Below are 23927 nucleotides of genomic sequence, written 5' to 3' on the forward strand. Positions count from 1 at the left end.
TGCAGACTTGGCTGGAGAAAAGAACTTTGACAAGAATTTCGTTGCCAGATCATTCCAGGTGGCAATAGAGTTGGGTGGCAAGGAGTTTAGCCAACTCTTGGCTCGCTCTCTAAGAGAGAATGGGAACAGTCTCAGTCGAATAGCATCATCACTAACTCCATTAACTTTAAAGGTTTCACAAAGTTCCATGAAATTAGAGAGATGCAGATTAGGATCTTCAGAAGGGAGGCCACCAAACTGAACTGAAGACTGCACCATCTGAAGTATGGCAGGTTTGATCTCAAAGTTGTTTGCATCCACTGCCGGTGGCCTGATACATGACTGCACTCCCGTCAGAGTAGGGAGAATGTAATCTCTCAAGCTGCGGCCATTAGCTTGATCTTCTACTGCGCCACCATTGTTACCATTGTTGCCTCCATTGTTTGCAGCATTGGCAGCCATGATGTCTGAAGTTTCGGCGATTCTTGAAACTCCCTCTTGCCTCTTGTTCTTTCGGTTTCTCCTACAAGTTTTCTCGATTTCGGGATCAACTGGTAATATCACTGCTTGTCCTTGACGGCGCATACACTTATGATTCCTGAAATAGATCAAGAAAATATTGCAAGAAAAAGGTTAGAAAAATCAGCAAGAGAAAATATACCAAAGTAGAAGTTAGTATAATTTTGTGTAATATCAATCTTTAAACAATTCCCCGGCAACGGCGCCAAAAACTTGTTACGAAAATTCTGTTTATTACGCAAGTGAACGTATCAAGTAGTATCTCACGCAAGTGAGGTCGAACCACAGGGAATTGGATTGAGTACTACTAAATTATAATTATGATTCTATTTGGTAAAATATTAAGTTGCAATTTTAAAAGTAAATAACTCTGAAAATTAAAGAGAAAATTAACGAAGATTAATCAAGATGAGAGATTAGGGAGGTGAATCTTGTTGATAAGTTACCTATGTTAATGCCTAATTGCTATCCTTATCTCAATGTGAAAGACAGATTATAAATTAACCTAACTCTTTTCAGATCTTTTAGGTTCTAAATAATATGTTCTCTAATTAACTTCTTAATTAGATCAACACAAAATCAGCATTAAGCAATAATCTATTAGTCACTAGGCTATGTAAATACTCTCGTTTTACATCAAAACCTAGACTATCCAAATTTTAGCATTCCTAATTCTCACTTTTCAGATTTCGAATTAGGATCATAGAGCATGTAAAAGGTGATCAAGCTTACACATGAAATTAAACGCAAACAAAGATAGTATTCACACATAAGATGAAGGAATGGCAATTATTTATTAACTAGGCATAAACTTAAACAACATTCATCATCCTCCCTTATTGGGAAATTTAGTTCATAATAACTCTAAAAACATCCATGATTAATTCAGAAATAAAAACAAACATAAAGAAGAATAAAAAGGGTAAAAGAAAGAAACTAGAAGGTGGTATTGCTCCGGGTCTTCAAGATAGCTTCCTCTCCACTTTGCCTCCACTATTAGGTCTGTTTTTGCTTGCCTTTGACCTTCAATGTCGTATTCCTTATATAGGGATAAGTGGTGAGCCTCCAATTGAGTGAAAAATCAAAATTAGGTCAAATCTGCGATTTCCGTACATAGTCGCGACTAGCATTTAAGCTGGTCGCGACTACAGGCAAAACTCGAAAAACCGAGTTTCTGCCTATCTTACGAAGTCGCGACCAGGGTCGCGACCAGGAAAAAGGGTCGCGACCAGGCTCATCAGAGGTCGCGACTACTGATGCTTCAGGAACCGAATTTTCCAATTTTTTCCAAGTTTGTCCCAGTTTTTCGCCATTTGACTGAATTAGAACTTTAACACCCCGGGAACCTGAAATAATGAAAATCAAGCGTAAAACTGCTCCAAAAGACACCAATAGACGAGATAATGCTAACTTTAAAGACCCGAAATACAGGTTAATTATAACCTAACAATGGGGTACTTGAAGAAACCATCTATATGGAGCAACCAGAAGGCTATGTTCTTCCTGGACAGGAAAAGAAAGTTTGCAAATTAAATAGGTCTATCTATGGACTTAAGCAAGCTTCTCGCTCATGGAACAAAAGGTTTGATGAAATCATCAAGACCTACGGCTTTCTTCAGAATGAAGATGAACCTTGTGTTTACCAACTCAAAGAAGACCAAGTAGTAGTATTCCTGGTCCTTTATGTTGATGACATTTTGATTATTAGAAACAATATCAAGAAAATGACTCACATCAAGGAATGACTCAACACTCAATTCGATATGAAAGATTTGGGTGAAGCAACCTATGTTCTTGGTATTCAGATTATCAGAAACCGGAAGAACAGATCTCTTGCTCTGTCTCTAACAACCTACATTGACAAAGTTTTAGAGAGATTCTCCATGAACAACACCAATGGGGCAAACATGCCTTCTAGATATGGTATTCGTCTATCTAAGGAACAGTCTCCTACTGATCCTCAAGAGATAGAGGACATGGCAAAAATTCCCTATGCTTCTGCAGCTGGAAGTCTAATGTATGCAATGTTATGCACTAGACCTGACATCTGCTATGCAGTGGGAATCGTGAGCAGGTATCAGTCTAATCCAGGACAGGAACATTGGAATGCAGTTAAGTATATTCTGAAATACTTAAAGAGTACAAGGAATCTTGTGTTAGTCTACAAGGGTGGTGCTTTAAATCCCATAGGCTACACTGATTCAGATTTCCAGGCAAGTCTTGAAGACAGGAAATCTACATCTGGGATGGTGTTTACTCTTGGGGGTGGAGAAGTGGTTTGGAGAAGTGCAAAACAAACCGCTATATCAGACTCGACTATGGAAGCTGAATACATAGCTGGAGCCGAAGCTGCTAAAGAACTTGTCTGGCTAAGAAAGTTCTTCACCAGCATCGGTGTCGTCCCTGGAATGGAAAAGCCTCTGGTCCTACTTTGTGATAATAATGGAGTGATAGCTAACAGTAAGGTGTTGGAAATTATTTTACCAGGATCTTAGATCTACTCACAAGTATGTTTATTAACATCCTAAATAAGAACTTTCTAAAACGATAAATTAAACACATATAAAGTTTAAGAAACCTTACATTGGGTGCAGCGGAATTAAATGACTCCTTCCGTTCAGATCTCTAACCCTTGAATCCTTTCTGTAGCAGAGTATTATCAAGATCTGAACCTGGATCTCTTTCTCTGAATCCTTGATGCTGAATCTCCTTTGCTGATGATCTTTCTTCACGATATTCCTCACTATGATTGAGGTATTGCTTGATGTGTGTGGGCACTACTCTAATCACTAAGGTAATTTCGAAATTCAAAGGAAGAAGCAAGAGAGAGAGTGGCGGCTAGAGAAGAGAGAGTGGAGGCTAGGTTTTTCTGATTCAGAAAGTGTGTTTTTCCTGAAGCCTTCACTATCTATTTATAGCATTCCACTAGGGTTAGATTTGAATTATATGGCATTAAAATAATGAAAAAATCAACTTAAAAAACTACAATAGGTGGCCGGCCATGACTTTAATGGATTGGGCCTTGCTTTTTGCAATTTTGCAATTTTAACACCTTTTGTATCTGATTTTCTCAAAAATGCCAATTTCCTAATTCAACCATTTAAATGCCAATTCTAACTATTTAATAACTATAAATAATTATTAAATAATATTGTCATTTATCATATTTATTAATTGAACCATACAAAGTATCATAATTAACAAATATGCCCCTATTAACTCTTTCTTTACAATTTCGCCCTTACTTAGTGAAAATTTCACAAATAGACATAGTCTAATTCGTGAATTATAATTGATTAATCAAAACCAATTACATGAGTCTTACAAACAATATTATCTCAACTAGTGGGGGGACCATGGGTCTATATAACCGAGCTTCCAATAAGTAGATCAAGAATTTAGCACTAAAATTCACTAACTTATTAATTCTTCGTTGAATCCACGCATAGAACTTAGAATTGCACTCTCAGTATATAGAATGCTCTATATGTTCCACCATATAGACACATCATTAGTTATCCATTGTTATAATCCTAATGTGATCAATGGTCCTCTATGTGAATGATCTACACAGTAAAGGGATTAAATTACCGTAACACCCTACTATGTATTTTATCCTTAAAACACTTGACCCCGTATAAATGATATTTCAGCTTATGTGAAATGAGATCTCCACCATTTATTTTCGTTTGGTCAAGCTCGAAGGAGATCATCCTTTGCTTACTATTCGCCAGGTAGAAGCTATAGATTCCATGTTTATGCTAACGCTCCCACTCAATTGCACTACCGTGTTCCCAAAAAGTATGTATCACCCTGACCTAAAAGTAGGCTTCACTAACAATTCGAGGAACACGAATAGCCTTTCAAGATTGAGCCTAATCATAACAGGATTAAGATCATTTGATCTAGGATCAACTTGGCAATATTGACTTGAATAGATTTTACGGTAAGTTTAATTAAATCTAAGTCAAAGTTCAATATCGGTCCCTTCCGATGCATACTTCATGCATCCAACCTGAGCTTTACTTTAACCAATGTTCTGGAAAGAACATAGTATTTCTCCAAATACAAGTAAACTCTTGTTGTAGATTATCATATCAGTAAAACCCTGTGTCTGATAAATCTAGGAAACTTTATTCACATAGTCATGTCTACTTTCCAATGTGATGACAGCACAATAAACATGATCAAGTATGTGAAAAGGGTTTAAGATGAATTTATAAATCAATTAGACAAGCAATTGATAAAGTGAGCCAAAACATACACAAATGAATGAAAAATACTTCTGTTTCTTTATTGATGTTGAATAAAATAGATTACATTGAAATGGAGTTTTATTTAGGGCATAAAACCTAACAGATTTATCCTCTGATATTTTCATTATTTTAATGCCAAATAATTCAAACCTAACCCTAGTGGAATGCTATAAATAGATAGTGAAGGCTTCAGGAAAATTACACTTTTCATTCAGAAAAACCTGAGCCTCTCTCTCTCTACCTTGGCCGACCACTCCTTCTCTCTCTTCTTCCTTAAGATTTCAAAACACTTAGTGATTAGAGTAGTGCCCACACACAGCAAGTGATACCTCAATCATAGTGAGGAAGATCGTGAAGAAAGACTATCAGCAAGAAGGAGTTTCAGCACCAAAGAATCAGAGAAAGAGATCCAGGTTCAGATCTTGATAATACTCTGCGACAGAAAGGATACAAGGTTAGAGATCTGAACGGAAGGAGTCATTTAATTCCGCTGCACCCAATGTAAGGTTTCCTAAACTTTATATGTGTTTATCTCATTGTTTTAGAAGTTCATATTTACGGTGTTAATCAACATACTTGTGAGTAGATCTAAGATCCTGGTAAAATAATTTCCAACAACTCGAACTATGACATGTACTAAGTTATGGCCTCTGAATTTTCATCCATGTTAGACTTTTTACTAAAATTGGTAAAAAATTCCTAAATCCAACAATTTCAATAGTTTAGGGGGCATTTTTAATGACCTTCAAAGTTCAAGGGGCATGATTTGGTACATGTTAAATTTCAGGGGGCAAAAATCATAATTAGCCTATTTAAATAAGAAAATAAAAAGCACGTGGAAAACAATAAATTATTATTGTTTTTTTTTTTTAAAAAAAAGTTAGTTTTATACTGTTATATAAGTAACTAATTAAATCAATATATTTATATTTGTATATCACATACTAATTAAGTTTATTTCAATTATTTCATTAATTACTTAATTTTAAATAATTAATTCAAATTAATTATAGCTCAAATTTATTATTTTTATTAACGCAAAATTAAATCTTACGAAATTATTAGGCTAATTAAGTATAATATTACATCTTTATATATTTATAGTTGTTATAAAATAATATAAAATAATATAAAGTAGATGAGAAGAAAGAAGAAGAAGATGAAGAGAGAAAGAGAAAGTGAATGAGAATTTCTGAGTTGTTTATTCCAATGGGGTGAACCCCTATTTATACAAATACAAGAGTGAGATATTAAGAAACTAAGAAAAAGGAAAACTAAGAAAAAGAGAAATATTGATTACAATTAATGGTAATAAATAAAAGATTTGGACATCCACATAATTATTAATATTTATAACACTCCCCCTTGGATGTCCATAATAACTGCCTTATTAAAAATCTTGCTGAAAACTTGGTCAAAGGAAAAAGAGTGTAGTGTAAACTAACTCCCTCCCCCTCATTTAGGCATTTGTGGAGATCTTCTAATCGACGAATTTCGATCTTGTCTGCCGTCTTCTCAAATGTTGATGTTGGTAATAACTTTGTGAATAAGTTTGTAAGATTGACACTTGATTGAATATGTTGAACACCAATATGTATTTTCTTGAAGCGTATAAAGAAGAATTTCGTGAAATGTGTTCTAACTCTATCTCCTTCAATGTACCATCCTTTTAGTTGAGCGATGCAAGCAGTATTATCCATAGAGAATTTCTTTGGTTGATACTTCTTTATTGAGTGCAATTCATATGTTTCTCAAATATGCTATGTCAATGATCTCACTCACACACATTCTCTACTTGCTTCATAAAATGCAAGTATGTTAACATGATTTATAGTTGCCTCGTTAAAAACCTTGCCAGAAAAACCCAGTGGGACAAAATCTGAGCTAGGGAAAAGAGTACAATATATATTTCATATTCATAATTATTTGCAAGTTGCCTCGTTAAAAACCTTGCCAGGAAAACCCAGTGGGACAAAACCTGAGCTAAGGGAAAAAGAGTGCAACATGAATATGTCTCCCCCTCATGCACATATGATCCATAATTCTTTTGGTGATAATAAATCTCATAAGATTATTGTTATCACTTTTAAAATATCACCATATATAATCTTTGATCATATATTCTATAACTCTTCCAGAGTATGTATGGACTTCTAAATTATAGATGAGGGGTTCGTGGAACATTAATCTTTATCCAACTAATTGTATCATTCATGTGTATATACAATCTTGTTCATACTAAAAATTAACATTTCAAGTAGATATGAACATAACACATTAATGATAATATAAATTTTCGTTTGTGACAATGATGGTACTCCAAGACCATATATTTGTTCCATCTTGTTGTATGATCTTAATTTTCATAAATGATTATATATCTATAATTCTTAATACATATGAAGTACTTCAGGACTTCAATATTAATGAACAAACTTTATACATTTAATATTTCTCGATATACAAAAGAAATAAAAGTTTGTTTTGCAATTAATCAAAAACTCTTCAAGAGTCTATCACAACGTATAATTTACGTATTTATATTGCATAGACAACCATATGTATTTTTCAAATAATAATTTACTTACATGTCTTTATTTCATACAAAGATCTTTGTCATATAGTGCGCGCGACTTTGAATTTATATCACTTAAGACATGTATTAAATTCTTCTAGAATTTTTAGATAAGGCTTATTTCAAATTCTCACTATATTAGGAGCTCCAAATAAATAACCTTTTGTTGCAACATTTATGTGACGCTTATAAATCCTCATAAAATATATTCCAGGCTATAATCAAATCATGATTATATTTTCTCAATATTTAAGCCTTACTTCAATCAATCTCATGTCTATGCAAACTTTGTACAACAATTCATTATGTACAAATACATATATGCAAATTTCTCATTAGAAATATTTATTTGCACACCCTACAGGTCTTACTTCACTTTATGTGAGTAAATTTGCACAATTTGCGTCATAATATTTTGGCCAAAAATCAAAATGTATGTCGATAATTCTCGACAAATCTAATACAATGATCCTTGCTATCTCATGTTAGTTTATTGCATATGCACACATTCAATATTTATTGTCGACAAAAATTTCAATAAATGATAATTTCCTCCCATATTGACATAACTTATAGAGATCTCTTTAAATTACATATTTTCAAATATGTTTATCATTTATAGGTACCTATAACGAATCACTTCAGGGATTCAATTATGATTAAATGTGTTATGTCTAACTTCTCTTGGGAGTCTCTTTGAGTACCGTTTTCATCACGGTTATCATTTTAATACTTTATAACATTAAGGTATCTCCATGAGTACCTCTAGATTTAACAACTTCAGGGCAAATCAAATGAACATTTACTAATAATTTCTATATTGTTCATTTACGCTTCAGGCGTTTTCAACTCATTCTATCTCAACTTTGAGTAATATTGATTTGCAGTTGGTATATATCATTTTGAACTATATCGTTCTTATATACTTTGTGCAAGGATCATTTTTCAAAAATTATCATCGATCCCAACTGCTTCTCTCCCCCTGATCGAGAGAATTTTAAGAAATTGTGATATCTAATAATATTAATACACCTGTAGGGATTTCAATATATCACAATGAATCAATATCTATTTAAACTCATATGTATTATATGACATTGAACTTCAGGTTCAATAACTTCAGTTTCAAGTTCAATACTTATGAACTTAATTTATTTCTAAGAATGAGTCATACGTGTATAATTAGAAATACATAAATTTACACATTTTGTAAATGCATGATCATATAATCTTATCACATCGATAAGAAACTATGCAATAAAAATCTAACAATGGCTCAAGATTGTTAAGAAAATATAATTTAAATATTTTCTATGTGCAAATATATGCACATTCTTCTTTTGAGCCTTATAAATAACAATGAGAAGAATCTTCTGGTTCTTCAACAAAATTTAGTCAAATTCTTTGACAATTTATTGCATATGATTGATCATGTCAAAATAATTCAATTCATGAACTTCAGGTTCACTATAATTTGTATTTCAATGAAACTTTCAAAATGTAATGTAAATTCATTACAACATAATCATTACAAGTTTCATTTTTATATACACGAATAATATAATTATATTATTCTCCAAAACATATACACTCTTCAGGAATCACTATCATCAATTCAATGATGTGTATAATTTAAAAGATACATGACAGCTTCATCATGTTATTGTAATGGTCAAATATATATAACCATAACATATCATTCATTTTTCCTAATATCTTTTTAACAAGTCGTCTAATTTATTAATAGACTATTCATCAGTCTAATTATCATGACTTGATATATTATATATTTAAATGTACAACAAGTACATATAATAAGTTATTTATTATCACTTTCATAACTAGATAAAAGTTACACATCTAGGTACATACAAAGACATTTTACTACTCAAAGTAGCAATTGTATGTAAGACTTCTTCAGGAAGCTTTTCAACTAATCATTTTGTGATTCTTTATCACTTTGATTATATTGGATCACTAACAAATATTAGTAAATTATATATCCACTTTTGGGAATATGCAAACTGAATTATATGGTAACTATATATTTACATATCATGTACCAACAATAGTTTGAAACTATTGATTTCAAGAAATAATAAAATATGTATATATTAATTTGCTTCTGGCATTACCAATATATGTGAAATCTATATTCTTTGAAATAGAATTTCATGCCTATTCATTCTCTTTAGGTAATGATATTTAAATATTCTAAATGTACAATAAGTTTGTACAATTCACATTCTATTAAATAATCAAGTATACTTTTATCTTGATTATAAGTGTGTCCGTACTACAAGTACGCGACCACTATTATTCAATTCCACACATGATATATAGATTTCATGCACTTTGATTGTGTGTGGTATCTCATCTTTTGGTTGTTTCCACTTTTTTCTGGAAATATTTGAGTAGTAAATAATGTCATTGATTATTTAAAATCATTACATTCACTTCGGGGAATGACGTTGAACAAGTAGAACATTATTATAAATTTCTTAAAAATTTATTACTTGTTCATCCATAAAAATATAAGAAATTATTCAACAATTTCTTTTACGATATTTCAAAGAATATATGAATGCAATTTTTGCATAGTCTCCAAGATGTATGCAAAATTTAATCTTTAATATATGTCAGATTCAATAATTTCCAACATTGCAAGTAATAACAATGTATAATAACATGACTAATACAAACAATCTTTAAAAGTAGTTGACTTCAATTCGTATCATTCTCTGCAGGGAATGATGAACAATAAATACATGTCTCATGTATTTAAATAACATTAGTCATGCTCACTGTTATTCTTATACTTTGATGTTTCAATGCAATTTTCTTAATATTCTTTTTAGGTATTCAAAACCCACTATAAAATTGTATCAATAATAATCATTTTTAATGATTCTTTAGTTGTATTCACATAAATACAATCATTTTTTTTTTTTGACAAATATAAAACATTTACTTCTGGAAATGTTTGTCAAAATCTATATCGATATTAAATTACTTTTCATTGTCCTCAAAGAATACAAGAACATATATATAAATATGTATTCATCTCTTTCATTATATATCCATCAACTATATAATGGATATTACGTTTGCATAATCTTCAGGATATATGCAAGATTTTATTGAGGACGCATAATTATCAGGATATATGCAATATTTTATCGAGGATGCATAATCTTCAGGATATATGCAATATTTTATCGATGATGCATAATCTTTAAGATATATGCAATATTTTATCGAGGATACATAATCTTCAGGATATATGTATAATTTATATAGATTTTCTTTATCATATCATAGGCAAACATATATTGTAAATATTATGAATGATAAGAACATAATATGTATATATATATATATGAATCAATAATAAATATATAAAAACATATACATATATATATATAATATATAGATATATATAGATAAAAAGAAAAAAGAAAACCAAAGGATTCTTGAAATTGTTTCAGTCAGATAAGTATATATATATGAATATATATTTAGTGTATCGTGACTTTGAAACAATTCAAGAATTTTAACAAAATACTTACATTGGGTCTTAGGCAGAGACTCATGCTTGAAGCTTGGGCAGAGACTCGTGCTGATAACGTGTTATAAAATAATATAAAATAATATAAAGTAGATGAGAAGAAAGAAGAAGAAGATGAAGAGAGAAAGAGAAAGTGAATGAGAATTTCTGAGTTGTTTATTCCAATGGGGCGAACCCCTATTTATACAAATACAAGAGTAAGATATTAAGAAACTAAGAAAAAGGGAAACTAAGAAAAAGAGAAATATTGATTACAATTAATGGTAATAAATAAAAGATTTGGACATCTACATAATTATTAATATTTATAACAATAGTAAGTTTTTGTAGTATTTATATAATTTAAATTTGATAGCCAAACAAGATGATTTGTATGTATTAAATATTTTTAGTTAGCTCAAGTCTTCAATTCCAGAAGAGGTATTAAGAAAATGAATGAATGTCCAATAGAGTCTAGACTCAAATTAAGAGAGACGAGGTTTAAATTAATGTTAGAGTTAGCTCTATATTTAAAAAGAAAGATCAACATACTTATATTTGATGATGTAAAATTATAAAATTATTAGATGATCAAGACTAATTAGTAAATACATCAAATCATAAGTTGGAATTTTTGTTTTAATGATATGTGATTATGAAATGATTATAGCTGTTTTTGTATCTTAAAACTATGTTAAAGAAAATATTTGAAATTCAAAATAAAATCTAAGATTAAGATTGAGATTTGGAAAGGACAATAGTGATGACTACAAGTGAGTTATGGTGATCCCAAATGTGAGATACACTGATGACATCCAGTAAGATACAGTGAGGCAATAGGAGAGATTCAACAATGACAACGACTTTGAAGGATCGATATAAAAATAATTACATTACGGGAAATATTCTAAGTTCTTTCTACACCACTCTATTTATTTATTTTTATAAGAGTAATTTGCGGCATAAATACTTAAGTTTAACTCCCAGTTGCAAATAAATACCTAAATTTAATTTTTGGCGGTAATAATACTTAAGTTATAATTCTGGAACTTTTATAGGTACCCAGCTGTTAAGTATTAAGTAAATTACCACGTGTCAATAACTAATTGGTGCAATTCTTCAAATTTTTATTTTTTTTAAATAATTTAAATATACCAATAAGAAAATGACACGTGTATAATGACTTAAAATTTAACGATCAAGTACCTACAGAGTTCCAAAAATATAACTTAGGTTTTATTATCGCTAAAAATTAAACTTAAGTATTTATTTACAAGTAGGAGTTAAACTTAGGTATTTATGCCGCAAATTACTCTTTTTATAATAATAATTTTTTTATAAAGCAATTTAAAATTAATATAGATTTTTTAAAACGGAAATAATAAGAAATTAGATAATATAATTTTATTATTATTATATATTAAAATTATTTTTATATATAATTATTTATTATATTAATAAATAGTTATCTTTTTATTATAATATTAAAAAAATTATTATTTATAAATAGAATCATGTGTGTTGGATTTTCAAGTAATATTATATTAATGTCTGTTACTATTTCAACAATATTAAACAATAAAAAAGAAAATTTCTTAAACTTTTGTTTCTTCAATTTTGTTTTGGCACTCATTCTTGAATTAATAATTTTATTAAAAATTGTGAGAATTTAATTTAATTTAATAAAGTATTAATATGCTTGTAAAAGTGTTTTAGTATTTCTTAAATGAAAACAGTAATAATTAAAAAAAAAAATTATTAAAAAATTATTTATACTTCAAAATAAATACTTTTTTTTTTTTGGTCAATTTGTAGTAAATATTCACCTCATCTAAAATAATTTTATAGTTCGTGCTTTTGGTTTTGGATTGTTAGCTGATCTATACCACCCTTTTCTCTTTGATCTAAACCATGAATTGCTCATTTTAATACTAAAGATCAGTTTTGCACCACTTTAGAAAAAGTCAAAAGCTGCTTTTTAAAAAAATTGTGATAAAAAGGTGTTTGATAAGCAGTTAAAAAATAAGAGGAATTTTCATAAATATGGGAATTAAGGGTATAATTTACTTTTTTTATGGCATAAATAAATAACAATATAGGGTTATGAGTTTTTTTTTACATTTATATGGGTTTTTTTATGCCATATTTTTGTAAAAAAAAATGGAAATCTCATATTTGTAAAACAACAATAAGTTTTGCCGGAAAAGTCGCCGGAAAGTCAACGGAAAAGTCAACGTCACCGGAATAGTCAACGTCACTCGAAAAGTCACTAGAAAAGTCACCAAAGTAAATGTCTCATACAAACTAAAAATATAACCGGTTATATGAATAAAAACCAATAACTCAAACCGGTTATAATTGAAATATATATAACCGGTTCTATAACATAATAAATAAATATAAATACCATAAAATAACTCAAACCAGTTATAATTAAAATAGAACCGGTTCTATAACAGTGTTATAATGAATAAAAACAAATAACACGAAAGAACTCAAACTGGTTATAACTAAAATAGAACCGGTTATATAACATAATGAATACAAACAAGTAACACGCAATAACTCAAACCGATTACAATTAAAAAAAAAAAAAAGAAATCAGTTCCTTAAACACTGAAATATAAATTAAAAACAAAATTAGTTTCACAATAAAAGACTTCATAACACATATGTAACACCCTAACTAGCATAGGCGTGTTACGTGATTTTTAAACGTACTGTGCAGCTCGTTGCTAATCAACGAGGTTTATGAAAATCATGATTAATTAAAATTTTTGCTTTTAATTAAACTTATATAATATTTCATACAAAATACTTTGGGATCCCCTTTACAAAATACTTTACAAAAAGTTTACTATCTATTACAAAATACTTGTCGCCCAGCTACTAACTACAAAAGCGCTGTTGTCCTGAGGATCATACGCTCCAGGCCTAACCGCCCCGACATGTACAATCTTCATCGGCTCGTCCTCACGGTTCCTCAGCCTTGGCCTTGCCTTTACCTACACATAAACATAGCACTGTGAGTCAACAGACTCAGTAAGAAAAGCATAAATCATAAAACATACATAAACCCCGGGTTATGATCAGACGCCCATACCCCTGACCACAACCCTAACTGTCGTGTCCCACACGATACTGAGTCCCGAACGTTCGTACGACGATACTTTTGACAAAGTAACAGCCTATACTCGGTACACTGGTCATACTCCAGCTGCTAGTCATACTCTAGCCTTACCGATGTGTTACAGTATCAGCCTATACTCGGTACACTGGTCATACTCCAGCTGCTAGTCATACTCTAGCCTTACCGATATGATACGGTCAAACAGTACAGTACCACCGACCATATTATCAGCCTATACTCGGTACACTGGTCATACTCCAGTTGCTAGTCATACTCTAGCGGTACCGATGTGATACTTTCAGATGGTACGAAGCCAACATACATATCTAATGTAATCTAACAGGCTTCTTAACATGCACGCTAAACATGTAATACATATGCATACTATTATACTAATCTTACCTCAATTCCGAATTCAGGTGTGCCGGTCAACCTGAGTGGAACGAACTGCACGGCGATTTACAGGCTCCTAAACCATAACAATCACAACACTGATAAGTGATACGCTAAATCACTTCCCGAGGACTTAAACTAGAAACTAGAAGTTTCCCTATCGATAAAAAGCATGGCAATACCCTAAGCAACATAAAAATGGGAAGAACTAGGGTTCCCAAAATTTCCCCACTTTTTTTTAAAAAAAAATTATAACCGGTTTTATGAGGTATTATGTGTTATGAAGTATTTTATTGTGAAACTAGTTTTGTCTTTAATTTATATTTCAGTGTTTTAGGAACTGATTTCTTCTTTGTTTTTAATTGTAATTAGTTTGAGTTATTGCGTGTTACTTGTTTGTATTCATTATGTTATATAACCGATTCTATTTTAGTTATAACCGGTTTGAGTTCTTTCGCGTTATTTGTTTTTATTCATTATAACACTCTTATAGAACCAGTTCTATTTTAATTATAACTAGTTTGAGTTATTTTATGTTATTTATATTTATTTATTATGTTACAGAACCGGTTATATTTCAATTATAACCGGTTTGAGTTATTAGTTTTTATTCATATAACCGGATATATTTTTAGTTATATATGAGATATTTACTTTGGTGACTTTTCTAGCGACGTTGATTTTTTCGTTGACTTTTCCGGCGATGTTGACTTTTCCGTTGACTTTCCGACCACGATGACTTTTCCGGTGACCATGATTTTTTCGGTGACTTTTCCGGTGCCGGTGACTTTTTAGGCAAAACTTATTGTTGTTTTACAAATATGGAATTTCTAACTTTTTTTACAAAAATATAGCATAAAAAAAACCCATATAAATGTAAAAAAAACAAAAAAAAAACCCATAACCACTTAGCTTTATTTATTTATGCCATAAAAAAGTTAACTCTTAAAATTTTCACATATTTTGTGTAATTTTTACAAAAAATAACTTATTGAAGAATTTATAGAGAAGCTACAGCTAAAAATTAAATTTGGTACAACCTAACTTTAAGGAAAAACTGTTTTGATTAAAAGATTATAATAAATATTTTGTACTAAAAATATATAAATTACCCCATATATTATTTTTTTAATTTTTTTTTCAAATTTACGGTTTGGGTTTCTAAAGTGGTTTCGATGTGGGTTGCTATACAATTTTTTGTTGCGATTTAGGTTGTCTCGCTAGTTGTAATTGGGGTTTCTATGTAGAATTTTGTAAAAATACAAAAAAAAAAAAAAAAAAAAAAAAACTATTTTGAAGTGCAATAATGAAAAAATCCTATTTATTATATATTATAAAAAATAAAATATTTGTTTTGAAGGAAAAAATATTTAAAATAAATAATATTTAAACTTTTTTATTTTGTTTAAAAAATTATTTTATATTTATATTAAATATTTTTATTATTAACAAACTACATCAACCTAGAGTTTTTTATAAATTACAATTTCTTTTACAAGTGATAAAAATACAATTTAAAAATATTATAAATTATTTTGATCAAATACATGTAAATTTATGCTATGAGAAAAAATAATTAAAACTATATAGAAAATAATTTTTTTTTATTATATAATTTTTTTTTATATATTTGTGATTCTAATGAACTAGATAATATTATTATCATTATTAATATAATATAATCTTAACTACTCACAACACTTTTAAATTTGTAATTATCAAACATTCAATTCAGCTATTTTTTTACAATTCTTATACAGTTATTTTTTTTTTCTTACAACACAGCTACAGTTATTTTTTTACACAATACAACTATAATTGATTTTCCCTACCGTACAATTATGCTAAATTGGCCCTAAAACCCTCTTGTTTACCGTAAGCATTGTAAAAAAAAAATAATAAAATGCACCTCTTTTGCCAATAAGAATTTATTGAGTTAACCAATTCTCAATAATTTTGTTCATAGTTTTTGTCCAAAATGCACCTCATTAAGTTTAAGTCTCTAATTGTTTTCCCGATAAAAATTTCCTCCAAATGCTAAAATATAGAGCTTTTGGTAAGTTTTGTGGTGTATAGTTAATAAAGTGGTGATAAGCACCACGTGGATAATTAAGGTGCCGTTTAGTAACACTTTTATTTTCTAATTTTTTGATCACAAAATGAAAGTAAAATTTTTGTTTTTAAAAATTTTGGTGTCGTTTGGTAATATTTTTGTTTTTTAATTTTTTAATCACAAAATGAAAGTAAAACGTTTGTTTTTAATTTTTTTTTTTGAAAAATAAAAATGCGTTCTGTAACCACTTTTGTTTTTCAATTTTTAAAAACAGAAAACAAAAGTGTGTTCTGTAAAGTTCATTTTTATTTTTATTTTTTGATTTTATTTAAGTCAGGTCTAGGTCCGGGGTCGGATTCAGGTTCAAGTCAAAAGTCGGGTTCAACGCCAGGGCCGTTGGGAGGGGATTTGGGTCCGGGCCTGGTCGTAATCCAAAAGATTGATTAAGAAAAAAAAACTGTTTAAAAAAATATTGAAATTGATTTTTTTTTTTTTGTTTTTAAAATTTTGATTTCTAATTATAAAATTGAAAAGTAAAAACAGTTTTATAGAACATATTTTTGAAAAATATTTTCACTTTTCTACTTTTAAAAACAAAAAACTGATTAAAAAAGTGTTACCAAACGGCACCTTTGTTTTTTAAAAATTTTGCTTTTGAAAAACAAAAATGCGTTCTGTAACTACTTTTGTTTTTTCAATTTTAAAAACAGAAAATAAAAGTGTGTTCTGTAAAGTTCATTTTCATTTTCATTTTTTGATTTTATTTACGTCGGTTCTAGGTCCGGGGTCGGATTTGGGTTCAAATCAGAGGTCGGGTTCAGCGTCAGGGTCGTGGGGGGATTTGGGTCCAGGTCTGATCGAAGTCCAAGATATTGATTAAGAAAAAAAAAAACTGTTTAAAAAATATTGAAAGTAATTTTTTTTTGTTTTTAAAATTTTGATTCTCAATTAAAAAATTGAAAGGTAAAAACAGTTTTATAGAACATGTTTTTGAAAAAATTTTTTACTTTTTCAATTTTAAAAATAGAAAATTGATTAAAAAAGTGTTACCAAACGTTACCTAAGTAAAATTTTTTTAAAATTTAAGAAATTCATTTTCTAATTAACTATTAATAAGAAATATTACTGATATAATGACACATCAACTGTATCAATATTTTGTTAACCACGTGAAAGTCCTATATTTCATACCCTCGAAAAAAAAAAAAAAAGTCCTATATTTCAACACACTGAATAATTCAAAGGAAAATTTAGTAGTTGAAAAGATAAAAATCCTAAATATATAGCTTATAATATCAACACACTGATAATGGAAAAGATCCTGAAAAATTTGTCTAAGTAGTACTTAAAAATGCGGTACCTTACACTTATCATAAGCAAATTTTACTTTAACTTCAAATGTATAAAAGGGTGCGTGTGTGTTAGAGGTCTTGGATTCGAATCCCAAATTATTTATTATGTAATATATAAACGCTTAAATAAATAAAAAAAAAAAATGCAAGCAGCAATAGAATCTCAATTTCAGACCAAAATGATAATGAGCATGGTAAGAGAACCCAGATGCAATATTTACACTACAATAACATTAATTAATGTAACAAAAAAGAATATTGTTCTCATGTTAATTTTGAGGACTACCACAGTTAAATTATTCACATTCTTGGACAAGAACACAGAGATGGTCAAGGGATTTTACAATGTCTCCAAGGCAGGCAATCAGCTTATCTCCTTGACGCCTAACATATTCAGCTGATTTGGTTTGGCCAACTTCACCATTCTCCGCCTTACCAACTCCATACATTCCATTCTCAGAAACAATGGAGCTAATCATTTCTGCATTTTCACGCAACATTTGTGCAAATCTTTGTTCTTTCTCATCTTCTGTTTCAGCTGTCTCATGATTCTCATTTTCAACCACATTACCTTTTCGAGACTTTCTCTTCGTACTCGTCTGATCAAGTGGCTTTAAATCTGAAGAGCTTCTAACAGGAGTTTTTTCTATGGAATTCATGGCAGGATTATCTTCAACGTGAAATCCAGGAGCTTTTGTTTCTGCCTGGCTCTTTATAGATACTTCTTCTGAAAGGCTTTTCCATGCAGAGTTCTCTTGAGATGTTGACCTCCTCCTTTGCCTCTTAGACCCTAACAATGCAAAGGCAAGAAAATTTAGTACTACATGTATTGATGGAGAAACAGAACCAAAAACTTCAATAATGAACATGAATCATCCCTCTTCATGACATATACACCAAAGCAAAAAGATTATTAATATGCCATCACATCACTCAAAATCAGTAAAACTTGTAATGTTCTCAAACCAAAATTCAATTAAGAATATTGGCGGCTGAATTTTTGATTCTATATGCTAATAAGTTATTGTAAACAGAGTTGTAACTCCAACTGTGGGTGGCTATTTACAACCTTTCTACATTTTTCAAAATTGTAGAAACTCTGTATGATTGGTATACAATATGATTAAGATAAAGGCTAAATCTGTCTGAAGTCTGATTGTTTCATTGATTGTCTCATGAGATGATTTACACAAATAGTTTTTCCATTTCTGCATCCAAGAACATCAAACAAAGCAAATTGAGTAATTTACAACTTTAGGGACAGATAGCAGATCATTATGGAGGAGAAGTGGTGAGCATACATATATTACATAGCGTTCAGTTTTTTCTTTTACTTCCGAAATTGTTGATATTCTTAAAGTTTTTGCTGCTGTTATAAGGAATTTTGGTGTAAGAACCATTTTTCTTTGGTCAAGTGACTATAAAGAAAAAATTTCTTAAAATGATAAATAATTAAAGAGCAACCGCACCTTTGGCTTGCTTGTATAAATCGGTGTCTGCACCTGCACATTACTCAGCATAAATGGAAATTTAGCTTCCTTGAACGAATCGCAGACACCGTGATTGAATATTTAAAATGTGGTAAAATATTAGAGACAAATTAAATGACTGAAAACTTGGTTGAGCGTACTCTAATAATAAGCTTCCTTTAATGAAGGAACAAACAATAGAGACATGACACAACTAGTCATACAAAAGTAAAACAAAAAGAGGACCGCTGTCAAATTCAGATAATGAAATAAAGGTCGTCAACTCTCTCCATTTTAATTCCAGAACTTGTAGAGGAAACTTACTCTAATGCTAGACCTCTAACAAATGGAACAAAATCAAGCTCGAATATGAATGTACTTAAACTTAACTTGCATGATATGGCAAAAGGGTATTCAAAATTCATTTAACATTTGTGTGGCTCTACCCTAAAGAGGTGTGATCTTTCTTCACTATCATTTTGTCGCTTTTCTAGGCTCGAAAAATTCATTAAATCTATTGAAGCCTTTTAAGAGCAACAAGCTCAAGCTCCAAATTATCGAAGCAAAAATGTAAAAATTGGCAGCCAAATTTAATGAAAATGCGTTGTTATAAATCTTTTACTACAGAAGACAAGCTATGAATGGGTTCTCAAACCTCACACGAGAATAATTACAGATAAAGCCTTTTCATAGTTGTTGTGAATGCCTAACAACTAGATTCCATTTCCATATTTATAGTTTATAGCAAAAATATACATTTCAGAGCATATATGAGAAGAATTACCTAGCTCTTTTACGAGATCAACCATATCGTCTTTAGCTTCATCATCGCCATCCTCAGGGTCCGTATCCGGTTGATTCTCTCGCGCCATTATGAGACTCTCAATAGCTAAAAACAGATCGTGGTGGAAGTCTCCCGGAAGTCCTAGAGATTCTCGCCTATCGCTTCCAATGGACCAAAACGAAACACTATCTCCGGAGTTGGACTCCCATTTCTTGATGTTATTATAGTCGAGAAGAAGAGAGTCCCATTTCCGCCGGCACTGGTTCAATTTCCTGGGGACGTTCAAACCGGTGCAATTCTCAGCTATAATCACCCATTTCTGATAGGAAGATAGGGCTTTGGAGCAATCGGCTTCGACGGCGGCGATCTCATTGACAAGGATAAGCGAGTCCATCAAAGACCAGTCCGGCGCCCCCTGGGAACGTGTTCGTCTTGAGCCTGAAATACGCTGCAGTTCGCGACTACTGCTGTCGTCATGAGACTGGGCCATCGACCACTCCTCGTCTTCCAAAGAGCTCACCACCAACCTTTACTGGCTTTTCCTTTCTCCTTTTCAGTTTTTTTTTTTTTTCCAATTAATTACAATCTCAGTTACAACATTATCGTCTAAATTCTTTGTTAAAATTTTTAATGATATTATAAGGGAAATTTGATTTTTTATACTTACATATATCTAATATTTTATTTCTAAACTAATACATATCATCATTGAAAATATATGACCACTTTATCTAAAACCCAAAAATACCCTTCTCAAATTTTGCATACTTTTTTTTAGTGCAAAAACATAAAAAAAAAAATAAAAAATAAAAAAAAATTAGTAGTCCGATGGTGGTCCGATAGTAGTCCGATGGTGGTCCGATAGTCACCTGATGCTACTTTTGTATGTACAAAAACATAAAAAAAAATTGGTAGCAGATTTGGTCCGATGGTAGTCCGATGGGTGGTCCGATGGGTCCGATGGGTGGCCCGATGGGTGGTCCGATGGGGGTGGTCCGATGGTGTAAATGGGATGATGTAAATAGGGATATTTTAGGGATATCATAAAAATTATCATATTTTACAAATATTAGTTATTATTTGTTTAGAAAAAAAAATTTAACCAAATGTAAGCATAAAAAGTCAAATTGAACAGTGCCAAAAAAAAGGGGAAATTTGATTATCTATGCATTGCTTGGCGATAATTTTTTTTTGCATTGAATACATATGAAAATTGAAAATATGTGACAATTTTATCTAAACCCAATACTATCCCTCTCATAATTCAACCCCATCTCTCTCTCTCTTCCCCATCTCTCTCTTCGTCTATCTCTCTCTCTCAACCGACCGAACCATAACCCCCAATCTCCCTCACCACCACCTAAAGCGCCGGCCCTTCACCACCGCCCAAAATGCCGCCCCCACCGTCCACAACACCGTAAACACGCACCGACGGAGACCCAAAGCACCATCCACGAACCGAACCCACGCCCACTCGATCGAACCCACGCACGCACGCACGCCATCTCGACCGAACCCATCTCGACCGAACCCACGCACGCACGCCGGCCGAACACCACCGGAGAAGAAGAAGGTCCGATGTCGCGCAAAAATTTCAATTTTTTTAGGTTTTTAAGGTCGGGTCCGATGGGCCCATCGGACCCCATCGGACAGGGCATCGGGCCCATTAGGCCCCCGACTTCAAAAACTCAAAAAAACCCATCGGACCCCAAAAATTTGGCATCAGGCCCATCAGACGGGCATCGGGCCCATCAGACTCGATTTTAAAAACCCAAAAACATGCCCCATTGGGCAGGCATCGGACGGGCATCGGGCCCCATCGGACCCGACCCCTTAAAAGCCCAGAAAAATTGGAAAAAAAAAAGAGAGTTTTTAAGAGGGGTATTTTTGGGGTTTTGGAAAAGTGGTCATATATTTTCAATGTAGAAAAATATTAGTTTAAGGAAAAAATATTAAGTATAGAAAATTAAATTTCCCTAAAAAAACATGTAATTTTTAGGATTACGAGGCTCATTCGTATATAAAATCCAATTTTAAAAATATAGTATTTTTTTTACTAATGGCTACAACAAGTTTCGAAATGGGGAAATTTCTATTAGAACAAGTGCTATTCGAGAACAATTAGGGATTTAGGAATTATTATAGATTATTCGTTAACAGAATGGAAAGAATTAGGAGAAGGAGAGCCCACGAATAATGAATGGAAAAATCGAAAAATTTTAAAAAAAAAAATAATTTTTTTAGTTAGACGCAAAATAAACATTTTATTCAAACAAATGTCTATTATTCGTTCTTGCTCCCGAATCATTAGATGATAGTAAACTAATAAATTTAATATTAATGAACTCTATAGAAGAGTTATTTATCAGAACAATCTTCTTATCCATTTATTAACAACAAGATCTACGTCAGGAGAATTAAAAATGTATTAGGAGAAATTGGTACAAGAAGTTGTAGATACCCTTCTTGATATTGAAATTCACGGACAACCAATGAGAGACGGTCATAATAAGATTTACAAGTCGATTTTAAATGTAAACGTATTAATTATTTGGGGCGTTTTGTATTTTCAAATACAAAAATTCATGAAAAAATTATAATAAAAAATTAACAATATTAGGTCATCTCCAATGGGACACTAAAACACTAAATATAGTGTAGTTTCACACTATATTTACTCTAATGTAAGGGTGTTCATAAAATAACCTTACAATCCAATCCGCAAAGTGCGGATATCCGCACTTGTGCGGATTGGATTGGATTGGAAAATTCAAAATCCGCAAAGACCACTCTTCGTCTTCCAAACAGCTCACCACCAAGCTTTACTGGTTTTTCCTTTCTCCTTTTCAATTTTTATTTTTTTTTTCAATTAATTACCATCTTTATTTATAGTTACAATATTATCGTGAAAATTTTTTAAACACTTTTTAATGATGTTATAAATATAATGAACACTACTATAAAAAAATATTTAATTTTTTATGATTACGAGACTCATTCGAATATGAAATCCAATTCTAAAAATATAGTGCATGTTTGGCATCATAACTAAAAAACTATTATTTTTGTTTTTAAAAACAGAAAATTATTTTTTGAAAATAATTTGGCTTGTTTGGCCTTATTTTTTGAAAACAGTTTTCAGAAAACAAGTTACAAAAAACAAGAATTTTGAAAACAACAAAATGTTGTTTTCTGTTTTAAAAACCAATTCACTTTTTGTCAATATTGTTTTTAAAAAACACTAACCAAACATGACTTGTTTTTAAAAACTTCAAAAACTATTTTTTGTTCTCATTTCTAAAAACAATTTTTTGAAAACAAAAAACAAAAAATAATACCAAACATGCTCATAGTATTTTTTTTTTTTTTTTATTAATGGCTACGACAAGTTTCAAAATTGAGAAATTTCTATTAGAACAAGTACTATTCGAGAACAATTAGGGATTTAGGAATTATTATAGATTATTGGTTAATAGAATAGAAATAATTAGGAGAAAGAAGGCCTACGAATAATGAATGGAAAAATTAAAAAGTTTGAAGAAGAAATAATTTTTTCGGTTAGATGCACAAAATTAACTAAACATTTTATTCGAACAAATATAGAGCTAGAATAGATAATTTTATATTACTCGTTCTTGCTCCAGAGTTAAGACCAATCATTCAAATAGATGATAGTAAACTAATAAATTTAATATTAATGAACTCTATAGAAGAGTTATTTATCAAAACAATCCTCCTATCAATTTATTAATAACAAGATCTACAGGGGAATTAAAAATGTATCAAGAGAAATTAGCACAAGAAGTTATAAATACCCTTCTTGATATTAGAATTTACGGACAACCAATAAGAGATGGTCATAATAAGATT

The 23927-nt window shown here is 30.7% G+C and overlaps 1 protein-coding gene across 2 annotated transcripts; it reads right to left on the reverse strand.

Moving 5' to 3' along the window:
• Nucleotides 1–17963: 17963 nt before the first annotated feature.
• On the reverse strand, nucleotides 17964–20669 carry LOC115697728 (trihelix transcription factor ASR3). 2 transcript variants are annotated; one of them, XM_030624838.2, is made up of 3 exons: nucleotides 20058–20669; nucleotides 19274–19306; nucleotides 17964–18594 (listed from the first exon to the last, which is right to left on the reverse strand). In XM_030624838.2, the coding sequence occupies exons 1-3, from the start codon at nucleotides 20545–20547 to the stop codon at nucleotides 18101–18103; spliced, it is 1017 nt and encodes a 338-aa protein (XP_030480698.1). In that variant the 5' UTR covers nucleotides 20548–20669; the 3' UTR covers nucleotides 17964–18100. The 2 variants fall into 2 exon arrangements, with proteins under 2 accessions (XP_030480698.1, XP_030480699.1); XM_030624839.2 differs by lacking the exon at nucleotides 19274–19306.
• Between the last annotated feature and the right edge of the window lie 3258 nt (nucleotides 20670–23927).

Source organism: Cannabis sativa, chromosome 7 (genome assembly GCF_029168945.1).
Source record: "Cannabis sativa cultivar Pink pepper isolate KNU-18-1 chromosome 7, ASM2916894v1, whole genome shotgun sequence".
Classification (NCBI taxonomy): domain Eukaryota; kingdom Viridiplantae; phylum Streptophyta; class Magnoliopsida; order Rosales; family Cannabaceae; genus Cannabis; species Cannabis sativa.

Excerpts from the sequence above, each read along its gene's own strand:
- LOC115697728 (XM_030624838.2), bottom strand. The coding sequence starts at position 20,547 with ATGGCCCAGTCTCATGACGACAGCAGTAGTCGCGAACTGCAGCGTATT. Across the intron at positions 19,307-20,057 it reads TGATCTCGTAAAAGAGCTAG|GTGCAGACACCGATTTATAC; the intron begins GTAATTCTTCTC and ends AGTAATGTGCAG. Across the intron at positions 18,595-19,273 it reads TTTATACAAGCAAGCCAAAG|GGTCTAAGAGGCAAAGGAGG; the intron begins GTGCGGTTGCTC and ends TTGCATTGTTAG.